The sequence below is a fragment of the Pteropus alecto genome, unplaced genomic scaffold, assembly GCF_000325575.1.
Source record: "Pteropus alecto unplaced genomic scaffold, ASM32557v1 scaffold14, whole genome shotgun sequence".
In the NCBI taxonomy this organism is placed as follows: Eukaryota; Metazoa; Chordata; class Mammalia; order Chiroptera; family Pteropodidae; genus Pteropus; species Pteropus alecto.
Genome location: NW_006436810.1, coordinates 11,340,838 through 11,359,133, shown reverse-complemented (window position 1 = coordinate 11,359,133; position 18,296 = coordinate 11,340,838). Strand labels below are relative to the sequence as shown.

The 18,296-nt window shown below is 39.3% G+C and overlaps 1 protein-coding gene across 1 annotated transcript in view; it reads right to left on the bottom strand.

Moving 5' to 3' along the window:
- CDH7 (cadherin 7) overlaps positions 1–18,296 on the bottom strand; it is a 109,381-nt gene that overhangs the window by 21,886 nt on the left and 69,199 nt on the right. Inside the window, exons 7-10 of the mRNA XM_025048078.1 lie at positions 9,259–9,395; positions 8,297–8,418; positions 7,527–7,644; positions 4,529–4,780 (exon numbers count right to left, since the gene is read on the bottom strand). Coding sequence (XP_024903846.1) covers positions 4,529–4,780; positions 7,527–7,644; positions 8,297–8,418; positions 9,259–9,395 — 629 coding nt within the window. The remainder of the gene's footprint in view (positions 1–4,528; positions 4,781–7,526; positions 7,645–8,296; positions 8,419–9,258; positions 9,396–18,296) is intronic.

The window sequence follows — 18,296 nt, the reverse complement described above, 5'->3', positions numbered from 1 at the left end:
GAATGCAGGGAAATGGTTCGATATTTGCTAATTCCATTCAGATTTCTGATGTCAGCAGTCAGTCCCATAGACCGATGGCTGTGTTCTCCCAGGTCTCCAGTAACAGATCTTCACCAGAGATTGGCCAGCGGGCTGCACAAAGCAGACACTGCTCTCTATGTCCCAAGACAGAGAAAACTTTCCTTATAACTGGAATTATCCCTCCTTTCCCCCTAAACGAGATTCACAAAGCTCCTCTCCATTATGTGAGTAAGAATGGTTTCATATGAGTCTCCAGTAAGACAGAGAGAAAAGACACTGCCTACTTTATGCACAAAGATAATTGGTATATTACATTTCGGTTGTACCGAAGTATAATTTCAAATTTAACATACATGATTCTAAATGTGTTCTCTCAAGGCTGGGAGTAATTGGAGGATAATTTAAATCGGAGTTACCCAAAGATGTGGTAAAGCCGCTGTATGAAACAGATCAAAGATACCGCTGCCTCTAATGTGGCAGACCTACGCTGCGGTGCCCACAGGCCATGGGCATGTCCTGGAGATATAGCTCTTTTAAATCGAGAAACACATAGGGAAAAATACCTTAGAAAGGGTGTCCGGAAGGCAGTCTCGTCTGTGTTTGGGTCCTGGCGCTGACATCCTATAACTGGGTGCATGTTTTCTCTAATTTATAGTTTTCTCATATAAAAAGCAAGCATAATAATACTACTTAGTAATACCTGTGTAGAAAGTGTTATTAGAATTACATTATACAATGTTTGTAAAGCACTTAGCTAATGTCTCGCACTTAGTATGAGCTCATTAAATGTAATGCATTTTCTCCCACGCCTCGCATTTCCCTGAAAGGATCACATCTGCTACCACACATTAGCCCCTGCTGTCCCCCGGCACGGTCACTAGGGCTGCTATGCCAAACGTGTCCTATTCTACGCTGTGATGGGGATCGGTCTTTTACACACCATTATCGGTTTTTTTCTCAGCAATCCGATAGATGATAGATTTTTCACTATCACTTACATAACCGGGAATTTTTTTCTTTTTTTTCCTGTCGAACAAAATCACGAGTGGCCACAGTCACAGGAAAGAAAATATGGTTCAGCATTTGGTAGATCAGGGAAGAAAAGAGAAAAGATGCATGGCAGCTACATGTCTAGCTGGCCTCCCTGCAGTAAGCAGCGGTGCCCACAGATGCCTCGTGAAACCTGAAGCTGGGCCCGGCTAACTAATCCCGATTGTGCCTGAAGGGCCGAGAGGTGGAGAGAATGTTACAGGACTTCACTTATATGGATCTAAAGGTCCAACTGGAGGAAAAGGCAAAACTTAATACGATAAATTCCGGGACACTTTTCGTGAGCAGGATAAAAGCTTCTTTGTCTATATAACGGAATCAAGTTGTGCTATCCTCTGAATAAATCTACAACATTTCATAATGAAACCATATCTTAAAACAACTGAAATCCTTTCTCTGATTATCTCTAAAAGTACACTGAGGTAACAATTTAATGTATCAGTCATTCGCAGAATTTTTTAAGTGTTTTCATCCTGGTTGAAAGATAACTGTATATCAATAATTCAACTGATTAAAATGCATGATGAACATAGCGTTAGAGTTGGGGACAAAATACATTATTCAAGCGTTAGAATACAAGCGTATCTTGCCAAATATGAGTGAAATTTTTATGCATGAAAAATAATTATTGAGGCATCTGACTGACAACTTTATCAGGAACCTTGAATGTGATGATAATGTCCCCTTCGAGTTGTACTCATTGTAAAGAAAGGAAACCTCATCTTCTAATTTGGGATCATCTCTTCATTTCAGATTCCAGGTGCGAGGAAGTTAAAGAGGTGAACGTAAGACTGAGCATGAGCGAAATCCGGACTTCACCCATAAAGCTGGAAGCACAGAGACCGACGGAGACACAAATCCAGCCTCGGAAACCGATTCCGCATTCGGGGAGCGTCGGGGTAGCCCCTTCTGTTGGGTGACAAGTAGCCTCACCTGTCACATCACCAGAACATACACTGCCATGTAGTAAAGCACTCTTTTCTGAGAAGCCTAAAGCCCAGATGCTTCTCAACTGTCATCCTGAAACTGAACTCGATTCTCAAGTTGTTCTTCCCCACTCCCACCTGTTCGCCTCGCTCTTCTCTAGCGATATTTGCTCAGAGGCCTGAAGAGGTTTGAGTTACACATCCTGATACTCAGTGTCTAGAAATGAGAGTCCTACCGCTGCCAGAGGTGGTGTGAGGAACGGGTCGTGTGTGCACCACAAATCAGGCTGCACACAGGCTGTGCACGCGGCAGCACCCCCGTGGGCACTCGACGCCCATCACGAAAACCCAGAGTCGATAATAATAGTAAATACAGGAGACAGGACAAAAGAGAGCAAGAAAAATCCTGACGGTCTGCTTCTAAAGACTTAGGAAATAAGACTCAGACCCACTTCCGAACACGTTAATCTTAAAACACACTGGTTAGCGGGAGAGGCCCTACAGGAAATGGAAGCTGTAGGCAGGAGCCCAGGCTCCAAACGGTATTTTAGTATGACAGGAGCGGTTTTGACATATTTTTTGTAGACTTGCTGAAACTTTCAAAAACTGAATAAAATATAGAACATAAAAACCTGATCCTTAAAAGTGGAAAAGGCATTCTTAATCTGGAGTCTATTTAAGGAAAATGTTCAAATTTAACAAAGATTAGTCATGCTTAAATTTTGACAAAGTCTCCCAAATCTACCATCTCACCATGATACATGTATACACACGCTCTCACATATATGTCGTATGCAAGACTGAAATCTTATAAAACTAATTCACTTTCAGTAACTGCTAGCTAATGATTCTTAACTAATTAGAATCATCAAGCAACACAAACTGCAATGAATCTCTAAGTCACAGGTGAAAATATTCTCTGAAAATGAAGCAAGCTTCATTAGATAGATAACCTTTAAAAAAAATCAAACATTAATTAACTGTTGGGTATGAATATATTCTGGGGAATACAATCTTATCCCTTTAAAGTGTAATCTAAATTATTTTGTGATGAACTGGTCAAGTTCAGAGTCATCTACTTACCATCTACCTATCTCCTCATTTTTTTCTGACCATGCTTTTGAGCTAAAGACACTGCCATTTTAAATACTAAGGAAAATATCTTCTTATCTAGGTTATTCAGCTATTACAAAACAAATACGCAATTTACATCTTTACTATTACATTTTGGAACCCGGTAGAGGAATAAAAAGTACTTTGCAATGGTTCCATCTTCTCCAAAATTTATTCTAGGCCTCGCATTCTAATCAAACTTTCATTGAGAATTACTTCTCATTTCTAATGAATTTCTGCCATGTGAAGCTATATGAAAAAAAAAAAACACTTTATTCCCTTTTAGATTTATTTGATTTTCTGAAGTTATTGACGATAACTTCCATTTTTTATGAGATCATTTACAGTATATTAGTAAGTAAGGCTTAGCTTGGTTAATAGGTTGAGAACTTGCTTCATCAATAACACTTAAAATTTATGACATGTTCACTTTATGGTAGGCACATGAATTAAGTCTAGTTCTATTATTTTTCCTTGTTAGATTGAGAAGCCAGACTTAGAAAAATTAAGGTCCCCTAGTGAAGAACAGGCGCATGTCAGGGCAGTAACAAACACTAGGCTTACCTAATCCCATAAATCCTGTTTCTAAACACGACACGGCGATGACTTCCATCACTGAGTTCTACTTTGACAAAACTACATTATACATGGATTTAGAAATTATAGTACATCCCAAGCAGACACATGGTGCAGTGTCAGATGCAATACTGAATGCTTGCTGTCCTCCCTGCAGGAAGTTACACTGCGAAGGGGGAAGTAGCTAAGGAATAAACCCATTGCCCGATGCCCACGCTGGATGCCTCCCAGTTTTTAAAAGGATGTTGCATAATCTCTTATAAAATGGTGATTCTAATAGGAGTTATAAATCTAATTTCAGCACGTAATAATCATGGAAGAGTACACTTAAATATGTTAGCTCTTCCTTGGAAATTATGACTTCTGTACTGCTGAAACGGCAATCCTTTAAAATTTGCAAATAATTATAAAATCCACCTTAAACCTTTTCTGAAAAGAGGTAGAATATAAAACGATTTCTAAAATGAGCGTATTATCAACACGACATAGAAAATATTCTTCGTAATATGTCTCCCCTGCAGAGAACTTTCTACAGCCAACGAATGAGATGTGGTAAATTAAAAAAAAAAAAAGAAAAGAACCTTAAAAAAATTCAGTTTTAAAGATAAGCCTTTTGCCTTCATTGTTGTTTTAAAAATAAAACTGATATTTTCCTTGAGTTATATTTTAGATGTCCCACCGGAAAGTGCATCATGTCCTTGGGCTGCTCGGTGAGCAAAAAAACCATCGAATAGAATATTTTTCATATGTCTTCAAAAAGGTACTGCTGATAGGATAGGAGAAAGTCGCGCCCCGCCCCGCTCCTGAGACCGCACCGACGGGCGAGGCCCTGGAGCACCTACCCAGCAGGGTGAGCACGCAGGCCAGGATGGCGATCAGCGCGCCGGTGCTGAGCCCCGCGGGCAGCACGTAGGCCTCCGCGTTGCAGGTCTGCGCCACGCCGTCCGCGTCGCAGTCACAGACGCGAATGGTGAGCGTGTTGGTGCTGCTGAGCGAAGGCGAGCCGCTGTCCACGATGAAGATGGGCAGGTAGTACACCGACTGCTCCTGCCTCCGGAAGCCGTTTCTCCGGGTCAGGACCGAGGCCGTGTTGTCTGGGAAGGAGAAATCAAGGGGTAATACCATCTCTGATGGGCTCGGTCCCGCCAAACTTCGTCTCGCTTGTCACTGGTTTCTTTTGACAGAGAGCCATATTTCCAGATATTGCTACATCTTAATACATTTGTCATGCTATACGCTTATAACCAGTTATAAAGTAAAACTATGAAAATGTCTATGCAGCACTTAAATTAACTAACTTTGTAAAAATTACGCGTGACACATCGGTTTACTTACGTTAAATTTCAAACTATACTTATAATAAAAATGAACAGGTGATTATTTTGGGAGCGTCATCAGATAGCATAAATATTTCCAATCCATCTTTTCTTTGACAAATTCCAAGCCCAATATAAAAACAAGTGAAATACACCACTCTTGCTTACTTTGAATTGAGTATGCATAGCTATTCAAGAGAGTAATTATTGTATAGTTTTTAAAAATCCATATTGGTATATATCATTACCAAAACCTCATGTATATAAACATCGTGTCAGTGATAAAATGAGTCATTTGTGTTCATTTATATTTAATATTTTATTTCATCTAACAATTATAGTAATTATGAAACTTTTAATAATAATCAATGTTTGCATCGTAAAACTATGATTTCTCTATCTAAAATAGATTTTTTTATTTGCTAGCAATTTATCTAGCTAACTTGTCTTAATTAGCTAATTAGGAATTTATGTGATTCTTTAAATTTATAGCAATTAATAAAAATAAAGGAAGGAAAACTAGGACCAGAGATTTGCCCAGTGCGCTTTAATACGGATTTCCTTTCCAAGATATTTACCCAATGTTGCCATAAAAGAATTAACAATTTTCTAATGAAATGGAAAGCTGAAATCTATTGTCTCAAAGAGCACAACACAGCAAGCTCAAGTGAGACTGCAGAATGCACATAACCTGCAATTAAAACGTAAAAGGAAAAAAACTTTGATTCTCAGATTTCGTCTGATAGGTTTTTATGTAAACACATCTTTTATTTTAAAATGTATGAATCTGAGAGCCATTTATTTAAAAAAACTACACACGGAGTTATTGAGGGATGCTTTCTTGAGTACGTTTCTATACAGTTCACACCACACACACGTCTATGTCTTTGCCTCCCAGCCATTCAGATGTTATTCGATGCAGTCTTTTTAAAGTTGTTGATTAGTAAGCTAACATGCCTGACATCAGATAACACACGCACACACACAACATACTGAGGAGCACATGCTGAGATGCCTACTGTGCAAGAGAATTCTATGTTCAGCAAAGAGATCATAAAACTCTTCATGGTCCGCACGTGCTTCCTAAGATGAAAGCCAACGTAATAACTGACGTTCTACCTACTCCTACGTGTTTTCCTTCAAGGCCTAGGTTAGGGAGCTCCGGACCTAAGGAAGTCTTTCATTTGTGTCCTGAAAATCCAGACATTTTAGTGCACGTGCTGTCCAGCAATCATGGTGGTACTGGATGATGACATATTGGGGAAATATTCATACTCTTCTTAGGAAGATCGAAAATTCCCCTCTCTGAATTTGTGCTAGATGAGTACAGTTGCTGAACATGCCGCCCTGGCCAACTATGGGTAAGCCAGAGGGTCTGGGATTACCCACGTGGGGAATGCTAGGGGCACACGATAGCGTTCTCATTAAGCAGGGAAGGGAATCAGGAACAATTCTTTTTGGATTGAATTTTTGAGGCCAAAGTGGCTTGCTTGTCTGCACTAAAGAAGGTGGTGGCTTCAGGTAAAAGCACTTACAGTGTCCATCTCAAGAGCAGGTCTTTTTAGATAAGCCAGTATCTGACTAGCGATTCTATTTCTACATTTCCCCCACCCCAAAACCTGATTCACACATTCAAACTGAAAGAATTATATTTTCTATATTGCGGGGAAAGACTTCTCTTTCTCTCTCTCTCTCTCTCTCTCCTGCTAAATAAATACCTTGAATGGAAACCCATGTGAATATATAAATTCACATTTACACGATACATAGCATGTTCTCAAACTTCCTTTAAAAGTTCTTATATTGTCTATATACTCTTTATATATCTATAATCATACATAGATATAGATCTGTACCTATATCTATATGTACATCCAAGCAAAACCGTTTACTTACAGGTATTTGTAAAAACGTTTCTATCGTGACCCTTAGGAAACTGATGAGTATTTACCTTTGAAACAGAATGATGGGATTTAGGATGATAGGGAGTTCTTTTTTCTTTCTTATTTTTTATTTATTTGCATCAAGAGTATATTTTATATTATTTGGATGCATTACTTTTGTTTTTTAGGTTAAAATAAAAGAATAACTGATGTTAGCATTAAAAACATAAAGCCAAAGTTGATTTAGGTTGAAATGTGTGAAGTTCAATCATTTTCTGGATGTCTCAAGTTACACCTATTTAGGACAGTCCTGATTAAGGCACTTAGGCGACCCTCAGCCAATTCGATAATTTAGATCAAGAGCATAATAAACAAATTAGAAAGCAAATGTCTGGGAGAAATGACATAGAGAGATGGATCTGGTTTCCCTGCCCCCATTCAGGCCTAAAATATTTAAGTAGCAGCAGCTTTTTCATGACAGTAAATCCACAGATAAAAATGGCGCGAGGGGCTTACTGCCCTTTAATTAAGGTCTCTACTGATATATCAAAAAAATCCGTCATCGGCATCCCTGAGTGAGCAAAGCGCTCCCTCAGAGTCTGCACCTGCTGCCTCCACCAGTGACAGTAATGACACCTTACCTTTGTTGTCTTTCAGTGAGAAGTTGTGGTTGTTCGTGGTGTCAGTAGTTAGGCTGAAATAAAACTGGTGTCCACTGGAAGGCTCGTCTTTGTCCACGGCACTGATTTTCTGGATAACCTAGGGACAGAGGACGAGAATCACGAGGGCACGTCGGCGTGCTCTGCTGAGTTTCCCGAGGCAGGATAGCGGCTTTACTCCTTGTAAGAAGTACCATCTACCTGAGTGAGCTGGGGGAAGGAGCCGATGTCCTAATATGAACCCAATCTAAAAAGGGCTTTGAGAAACAAATCGTGTCCTTTTCAGAATTCACGTCTGAGTTTACCTTTGTGAACCTCAGAAATAAGCTGTACCGCTTCCATCCTGGTAAAGATCACAAGGCAATGAACAATACGGATGAGTAGCACAGGCCACACAGAGATTAAACTGCACTTGACTCTCAACTTCAAGGCGCTGCAGCCCTGCTCTGAGGTGGGAAGCAGCCCTGTCAAGCTCAAGGTGCTACGTGCCTCCTTAACAGAGGTTAAGCCCTTAAGGTTCATCACGGCTTTTACAATGTTTACCTTTCTTCCTGAGGGGTTTTCATCATCCCAATTAAATCAGCATTTGAAAGTGCCTTTAATATTAGTTTATGCTACACATCAAAGTGTTACTTTTGCTGAAACATGCTGATGCTATTTCATCTTAAAGCTGGCAGTATTTCAAAGGCAATGGTTGCTGGTTCTTTTGAAAGAATCACAAACTAGAAGCATGGTGTTTGGGAGCTTCTTACCTGCCCTGGCTGGGCATTCTCGCAGACGGTGGTCTCATAGTCCATCGCGAACTCAGGGGCATTGTCGTTGATGTCCAGGATAGTGATGGCCACGTAGCCTCTGCCTACTTGAGATGGATTCTCTAATCAAGAGGAAAAGGTTTTATCATTTATTCTCAGAGTAAAGCTGTTATTCCACTGCCTTTTACTCAAACTCTTTAATGCGAGTTTCCTATTTTTCAGGAAACATATTAAAAATTAGAATCAACCAAGAATGTTTGGCTATCCAAAGCATGAGTCTAATAAGGAAAATGGCCAGTCCTCAAAATCTAGAATCATAACACTGTGGACTTTAAAGGGAACTATAGAAAAATTTGATCCAAATGTCATATATCTGGATCTAGACAGTGTATGCTGTTTTTAGTCCCTGATAAGAAAATTGTTGAAAGAATGACCAAAAACCCATGCATTTCAATATTCTTTGATACTAGAGTTATGTCTATGAATATACATATACAATATATATGTTACATATGTGAATATATATGAATATAATACACATATGACACAATACATTATAATTATGCATCGTTCTTTCAAAGTTTTCTTATCAGAGACTAAAATGTGTTCGATATCAGAATATGCCAATCTGGGCATCTTGGTTAGAGATCAATTTACTAATTTTTGTAAACTATTCAACCAATTTCATATCAGCATAAATGCGTCATGTGAAATATGACCACACAACAACAAGAAGCTCTCTGAAGGTAATCCGGGCCCATTATATTATAGTCTTTTCTTTTCCTTAACTTCATATAAGTATAAAATTAATAAATACTAATGTTTCGTGACTTAACGTTCAGGATTCTGTTCAATTGAAAAAATCACCTAATATAATTCGAGTTGAAATGATAACTTTCTGACGACCCATTTTCCGCTCTCAATGGCATCCATCCCAATTTAATTTTAAACCTACAACTTACGGCTCTCCATTGCAAGGACTGTGATATTATGAACAGCATTTGTCTCCCGATCCAAAGATTTGGCAGTTGTAATAACTCCACTGTTGGCATCAATATTGAAGTATCTCTCCAAGTCTGTGTTTCTGTCGATTGAATACCTAATTGAACATTAAAAAAAAACCCTTCATTTATGATTATAATTTGCTAAATTTATTTCATTAATTGCATAGCCAATCACCAAATCCTGTTGACTCCACGATCTGTCATATGAGTAACATAACGGAATGCTTAGTTTAGAACTTCTCCAGTGTTATAGTTGGTTCTTAGCCTGCTTGTCAGTAATCTCTTTGCTTTTCTGTCAGGCAGTACAAAATAAACACCTTTGTATAGTTAGCTTCACAGCAGCTCTGAATATACCATTATAAACTTCAAATAATTCATTTTTATTATTATTTTGGCTTCTAAAAACCGTTTGTAATCGCTTTAGTAGCCCTGGCCATGGTTATAGGTCCCTCGAAAATGAAACACAGGTAGACATCTTGCCCATTCACATCAATCTTAATAATACAAGCCTGATCTTAACTCTTTTTTTGTGTGTGTGCATCTCTCACTCAGGGATCTTGAATTGGGTTCTTTAGATACGTGTCAAAATTGCATGGCTATTGCATGGCCATTTTGTATTAAAAATGTTCACAAAATACCCACTATCCAAACTTTAGTAAAATACCACTGCTATACTTGTATTCTTCTACTCCATATAATTACTTATTCCATAAAGAAATTCACTTTCTCCTCTTAAATGCCTATCTTAAGGTTCCACTCATAGTTTTTCTATTTGGGTGAAATAACAGCTCTCGTTAAAAAAAAAAAAAATTAAACAAATAAAAGAGCAAACAGATAAACAGATACACACTCAATTTGGGTTAAGCAAGTATTTTAAGTTTACGTAGTAGTTCTCAACTATTAAATAGATTCATCTACTCTGCTGTATCACAAAATGCAAGAAACATGAAAACAAAAGAGGAGGCATCTGAAAACATTAGAAAATAAACCATATTATTGATTAACAAGTACTGTTTTTGTGCAGTAATATGTTTTGGTGCTGAGAATATGAGGACTTTTTTTATGGCTTCTATATTCTCGATGAGATACGATATAAGGTTATCAGCTGAGATAGCAGAGAGAAGGCGTTTTGAACAGTAGAGAGAAGCAAATTTTTTTTAGAATGGACATCACGCACACACACAGGAAAGTATAATGGAAGAGCTAAGAATTGTGGATTGCCCCTTTGAGGTTTGTAGTCATTAATTTAACGTAAAACCAGTCATCCTGTTTGTCTGCCTTGCTTCACTCTTCTCTGTGTATTTGAAGGTGCATAAAAGGCAGAGGGTCGGATTTAACCAGTGTGGACAATGAGAGGAGAGAGGGTTTAGGAGGACAGGGGCATATGTGCAGGAGTGGTAAGAATGAAGGCCCATGCTCTAACTGAGGAAATAAACGGCAGATGCTGAGAAGATGCTAGTAGCATCAACAGGTTGTAGGTCTTTGTCACGACACGGAATTGCTAGAGTGGGAGGTGGTGGGAACAGAGTATGATACTCGAAGAAGCTTTTCAACAGTAGTGTACGTATGAGAGCTGACAAGCCCAGGGCATGCTCATGAGAACCCAGGACTGAACTGGGGCAGAAGAACGGATCATGGATTCGAGAAGCCAAAAAAATTTGAGACCAACAAGTCTGATGGGTCGTGGGTGTAGCTGAATCAGTTATCATGCCAAGAATAATGGTGGGAAGGAACAAAATGATCTGGGTATGAAATCCTCAAAGAATGGCGTGCTCACTGCATGTTTGGTGGTTGACAGCAACATGGACGATTTTGAGTAACGTCTGATGGTGTATTCTACAGAGCAGTTAAGAGTTCTGAAGGGGAAAGAAAATCAAATAGTTTGGAAATGGTGATGGCAATACCACACATACTCACTCTCCTCTGTAAGAGCTGTGCCCCATGGGATGCCAGAGGCGAAACAAGTCCCAGCTGAGATGCCTCCTACGCTCTCCTTCCCATCCTCTTGCTATAGCTAAGTGTCTACGCAAATCAAAATCGAACCAGTCCACTGAAGCTGCCCATCTCACCTGATCTGACCTTCTCGGGAATGTTTTTCCTTGGAGTTAGAGGGTTTTCCTCGTATACAGCTTTATTAGAACCAAAGACAAATACGTTCTCTACTTTAAAAAACTAGTTTCCTCCATTCGTGTCAAGTTCATCGATGGCCTCCACGTTGTCACGTTCATTGCTCATGTCTCTGTTCTTACTAACTCTCTCACCCAGATGTACAACTGACCACTCGCTCCTCCTCAAAACATTCTCCTTTTGCCTTTACTAATACACGCCTTCCCTGCTTTTTTCCTGCCTCACTATCTGTTCGTTTTCACACACCTTGGCTAGTCGAACCTCCTCTTTGTGATCTCTTGAACCACTTGAACTCCCCAAACCTCTCTCTCCCATGGATCCTCCTCTCTATATAAACATGTTTCCTTGGTAATCTATGCAGTTCCATGCCTTAAATACCTTCTACATTTTTCATTGCTCCCAAATTTATATACAATCTCCTTGGCCCACTACGTATGTACTGGGTCACCTACTTAATATCACCACGTGGCTATAAAACATGAACTGAAATGTCCAGACCTATGTTATAATTCCTACAGTCGCCCAAAAACCACCTCCCCCTCCCACCTTTCCCATCCAAGTAAATGACACCACCAGTCACTCGATTGCTCAAAATAAAAATCTGGAATTTGTCCTTGATTTGATTTTCTTTCTTACATCTGCATATAATTTCTCAACATCTGCTCTCGATACTATTAGTCCAAGTTGCTACCACTTTAGCCTAGTTTTGCATTATTTTACCCTTTATAAACATATTTCCATTCTTACTGTGTGCACTCCATTTTCCACATGGCAGCCTTAAAAATAAGAGATGGTTTCATTTAATGTTACAAATAGACTTTAAGTTTCAATTACATAGAAAGGCTACATTTTTTTTCTCTGAAATGCTGCAAGTCAAATCATTATATGTCAATATTTCATATTGTTAACATAATGTATATGTAACTTTATATATGTGTGTGTATATATGTGTTCATTTATGTGTATGTATATATATATATTAAACATATACATATATACACATATGTATGATATGTATGCAAGGAATAGACATATACATATGTATATATAGACATATATATTTTATCCAATGGTGATAGAATTGATATTTACGTTTGACAAGAGGATTATAACATAATACCCATGACTCATGCATCAATTAGGTCAACACTAAAAGCCTGAATTTTTTTTCAAATCACTAGGATAATGTTTGCATATTCAGGAACAAATAGACTTGTAGATTATAGCAAAGCAAACAGGCCTTGAACTTGACATATATCTAAGGTAGTTCATTTAATTCCCCACAGAACTATAGTCAGTGACTATAACATTTGCCTCTATTATCAATCATTTCAAAGTTTCCAGGTTTAAAATAAAGGACATGAAACTTGAAAATTCATTTAATAAGTTAAATGTCTCCAACTTCTATTCACCTCATAAAAAAATTTTCTAATCTTTTGGGGATCCAGTTATCACCTAGGCCTCAATATGTTTTGAAAAACAATCGACACCAAAGTTTCTATAATACGAATATTAATAATTTCTAAATCATAAACCATGTAGCATCCACTTAAGTGTTTGATAGCTATAATTCTCACATAGGTCTCGCTAAATAGCACAGGTTCATACACACATATTCGGTAACTTGTAAATTATTCTAACATTCTTACTTCATGTCTCCCTGTCACTATTCATGCAATCAGCGATTATTCTTGAGCACCTGCAGGTGACATTCTATTTCAGGAAACATAGTATATAGAAAGTAGTTTTAAAATATCAACCTGTAATAAATATTTGGGATGAAAACAACACATTGCTATCCAAGAGTCTGATGAGGGAAGTCTGGATATATGTGGGGAGGGAAGGAGAGAATAAGACAGTGGCTTGAGAGGAGAGGGCAGGCCCCAGCAAGAACAAGAGGTAATGAACACACTGGCCAGGATAGTTGTGGTTATTATGCTTCTTAATCACAAGGACTTGGAATCACCCAGTATTAAAGGGGTTCCCTATTTTCTACCAGCCCCTCTGGATGTGCAAAAGATAGGAGGCATTAGCTAATGTATAAGGTTAACTGAGAAAAACAATCCAAGAGAAATAAAATGTGGGAACGTTTTTTCTAGTGAGAGGTGCAAAATCTCTCTGAACTAGAATCTGGGAGGGAGGGCTGAATGAGCCAAAAGAAAAGAGAGGCCCTCGAGGAGCCTGGAGGAGCACTCTCTCTGCAGCATCTCTCAGCATCCACTGGCTTAGGGACCAGAAACGCAGCGCCCAGTGCCCGAGGCAATTAGAGGCTGAACAGGAAGAGTCGGATGTTTCTCTCATCAAGAACCAGAATTAACATCAATGTACCTTCTGATGCAGTCAGCGGTGTGTGGACTCATAACGATCCCTCTAGTTTCTGCAAATTACAGCCTAAAACACTTGGCCTCTTTCACCGTATGTAGGAGTGACCAATTAGATCACTTGCTTATGTTTGCAGCAACAGCAGTTAAAGCTTTTGCCCTATCTGTTTACTATGCAGACAGCTCGAAACCTCCACATCCAGCCTCCATCCTTTCCCTGAGATTTTGTAAATTACTCCGGATGGCTGCAAGATCTTCGACTGAAGCTCAAATATCTAAAAGCAGATTCATCAACTTTTCCCCAAAACGATCCCTCCTTCCAAACTTTCTCATTTTAGAATGTGCCAAGTATTTAAAACAGTGAAATTTTCTTCCTAATCCTCAAACAATGTAAGGTCATGTATGACAGACTTCTCTCTGCATGCCTACTATTCATTTGCCCTTAATTCTTACTAATAGAATCCTGCTTTTGTTAAAGGTAGCCATGTATCTGGCTGAAAAACTACATTCGCTATCCTCCCTTGTAGACGCAGTGTCCTTATACCTAAGTTTTAGCCAATGAAATACAAAAGAAAGTTGGTGGTTTGAGCATCACTGAAAGCCTCCTTAAAGGAGAGGAGAGAGTTGCTAATTCAGCCGGCATTTGATTTCTGCTCCTTCTTCCCTATCTCACCTGGGACGTAAACACAAAGGGAACGTATCCAAAAGCCATCTGGTAAATATGAAGTGATGAGTGCTTGGTGTAAGAAGCCAGGGCACTTGATGACATTACACTGCCAAATTGTCAGTCCTTGAGTGCATAGCTCCAGACTTCTCATTAGTAAGTCATTAGTGTTAAGCTTTGCTGCTACCAGCCACGCACAATTTCTAACTAAGGCAAGCAAGCACTATTATCGCCAAGTTTAGTACTGGACTCCAAAGTCTCACAGTTGGTTGTGGATGGAGCCCAGATTCAGAACTATGCCTGTCTGAGCCATCCTTGCAGTATGTACTACATTACCTATAAACGAGATGTCCTGCCACCGACAGCTCTATCGCCCAGCTTCTTCCTGTTATTTTCCCCATCACTCTCCTATCTAAAACCCTAGGCTATCAAACTGATATGTAATATAATTAATAAAACCATTCTGCTATGTATCTCCATTCCTGTGCCGTTCCTCATGCTGACACTCCTTTCCGACTGTTTCGGTCCTATGATTCCTTGAGGACGACTCCCTAGCATGAAAGCAGCAAGCCTCCCCACTTATGTCAGAAGTCAGGCCTTGTTTTGTACTCACGGCCCCTCCTCCGACTCATCCCCAGTTTCTGGTGCCCTTGGAGTCCTCACATCTGAGACTTCGATGCTACCCTGGAGGACTGCATCCCTGTCTAAAATCGAAGACTCTCAGGCCACAAGGGTTTGGAGCTCTGCTGGTGGAGATGAACAAATGGTACAGAGTGTGGCTGATTAATTCATAATGAAAACCAAAGCTCAAGGGACGGGGTCCTGCCAGACATCATTTTGAGGAAAATGGAGAATGGTTTTCAGAAGAAAGTCCAAGGATAGTATCAGGAGGCAGAAAAATTCCACCAGGAAAGCTAATGCCTTTTAATTTTTGTCAACCCAGTACCCCTTATTTTTCAGAGATTTCTTTACCATTAATCCACATCTCCTCTCAAAATATCAAGTTTCTGTTAAATCACACCTGTAATAATTTTGGAAAGTGTCATCAAAAAGAATGTAGTATGAATAATGAATAAGAGGCCAGAAGATTAGAAGTCAAGAGACTCTGGGGTATTAGTGCCAGACTTGACATGCCTCTCTGTAGGAACTACCAGTTACTGACTTTCTCGGCTCAAATTTATGAATCAGGCCTAGGCCATGCTACCATAAACAAGCCCGATCTCATCTGATCTCAGAAGCTAAGCAGGGTAGAGCCTGGTTAGTACTTGGATGGGAGACCACCTAGGAAGACCAGGTACTACTATAGGCATAAAAAATAAAGAAATAAGAGATGGTAAGCTGACAAGGTCCTTGCAATCTGTGAAGTCAACCAAGGGTTGCCTCGCCTAAAAAAAAAATTATGAATCAGTAAAGTGAGGCAGTTGAAATAGACATCTCCAAAATTTTCCTAAGTGTATGACGATAGCAACTGTCCTACATTCTCAGGTAGACATTGCATATTTTTGTACCCGTACATATTTTTGTACCATCAGGATCAAATCAAAAATCAGGGCACTCAGTATAGGAAAATCGAGATGCACTTAAAGCACATTGGCAAGGAAAAAAAAATAGAACAATTTAGTCAAAGCAAAATATCTAATGTTTAGTTCATTAAGCACTTCAGTTTTAAAAATACAACATATAAGTGTAATTCGAAGTTGGCCCTCCTGGGTTTGTATAAAAATTGCAGGCTGTTGCTAAAATTCTTCAACGCTTGAGGTACTAAACAGTAGGAAGACACACATTTAGATCTCCCTGGTCCTTGGATCTTGCAACTTTCTTTTTTTAAATTATTTTATTCCATTTTTTCAAACTAAAATAAACCAAGAACGATGTATGAATCATGCCTTTTCCAGAAAGCCTGCAGTATGTACGATCTGTGGACTTCATGTGCCACATGCTATATACCGCCGTGACCTAGACACTGGGAATTAAGGGACAATATTATGGCCAGGACCCTGCCGCCTACCTACTCTATTAACTTGGGCTTTCCATTCACCAGCTGCAGGCTTCTGTTCCTTGTCTGCCAAATGAGAACGTCTGACCAGATGATTTCTCACTTCCAGACTGAACGATGGATTCTGTTATAAGCTTCAGTGTAAGACTCTCTCTACAGGTGGATAACGCGAGGTTGGGACCACATCGTACACGTCTGTGTGGCCTCGGCGTTCTGCACATCTGTTACAAAATGCATTCCCATAGAAAATAATGCCTATTATTTTCATTGCTGCTGTTAGATGACTATGGCAATCAAGTAAAATGCTCTTTTTCGTATTAATCTTAAAATGCTCTAACCACCCAGCTATCGACATGCACATCAAGGTTCTCAAAGAGAACGTGCCGGTGAGTGCGTGGGACTGACACCATGCATCACTGGTACTCCACGAATGACAAAAGGTAATGGAATACACGCACACACAGATAAATTGGAACAACAGAAATTGCTGAATCGTTTGAGTTGAAGCCTTAATCTCTAAAGCAATCTGTGCATGTGTGCCTGTGCGTGTGTGTGTAACTGTGTGTGTTGCTATAACGAGTGTACAGATTTTGACGCAGACCTTGCTAAAATCCTGGAACCCCATTTTCTAACTGTGGGACTGAGGGTGTGTTTATTTATAACCAGGGAATGATAGCGCTGCCTGATCAGACTTTAATGAGAAATAAATTACTGCCGAGTCAGTACTGTCCCTGTCTGCGTCCTCGTTCCTTTCTTCTGACCATGGCAACTCGATTTCCCTTTGGGGATTTAAATCTTCCCAGTTTCATGCAACCCTGATGGTACTCGAAACCAAGATGCTCGGAAGTCCTGGGGGAGAGACGGACACGTGCCCTGAGACACGCCGAGAGTCTTCCCAGAAATGTGAACCTTAACCTGGGGCCACGAGAAAACGCGGAGGTCGGCACCGGTCCAGCCCCCTGCCTGCCGCATCCCGCTGGGAATGCTGGCTCATTCTCAACCCTCACATTTATGACAAACGTCAGTCCTCTCTCCTTTGAAGACTGGCTATTCAGCGTCTCCATTAATTGTGAGTTATCTCCAATTATTTCAATAAAGTCCCCCCTTTATTTATTTATTTTTTTTTCAGTGACCTTTGGCCAATTTCTGATGATTGCAATTAAAGAAAGCTTACAGTAGAGTTCAAGATAGACACCTACTTTCAACTTTCTGTATGGTTCCCAAAGATTCGCACTAAAAAGGATATGGATTTTATATTCTTCTATTAATTAAACTTTTCAATTAGCATTTTACACGTGGATAATACTGCAAGGGACAAATCAAGAGAAATGTAATCTTTAGAGACGTTTACCTGGAGTCTTCCTAAAAGCTAATTCAGAAGGTCTTTGCTCTGAGTACAGTTCTCATTCCATAGAAATATAATGGAAGATGGAAAATGCCTCACATAAATTAGGAATCTCCCACTTAATCGGTTTTGAAAACTATCTCTGGATAGTAAGTACACTAGTCTAACAAAAACGCATTTTTCCTTTTTACGATACCTGAACATATGCTTATTTTTCCATTTTTAATGACAGTCCTATTAAATTGAACAGCATTTCGAGCTAGGTTACAGCTCATTTTTTTTCTCATAGAATTGATTTATACTACTTTAAAATGAACTACTACTTTTCTGTATGTTACTGGCCCACTTTCTTAGAATAATAAGATACTCACAAATAATTTAGACCAAAATAATATGTACAAACATATGCATGCATACGAGCTACTTAAAAAACGCACACTGAATTATTCAAACACCCCCAAATGTGTTCATACTAGTCACACTACATAATGTAATATCTGGTACTATTTTGTCACCTTTTATCTGAGAACATACAATACCAGG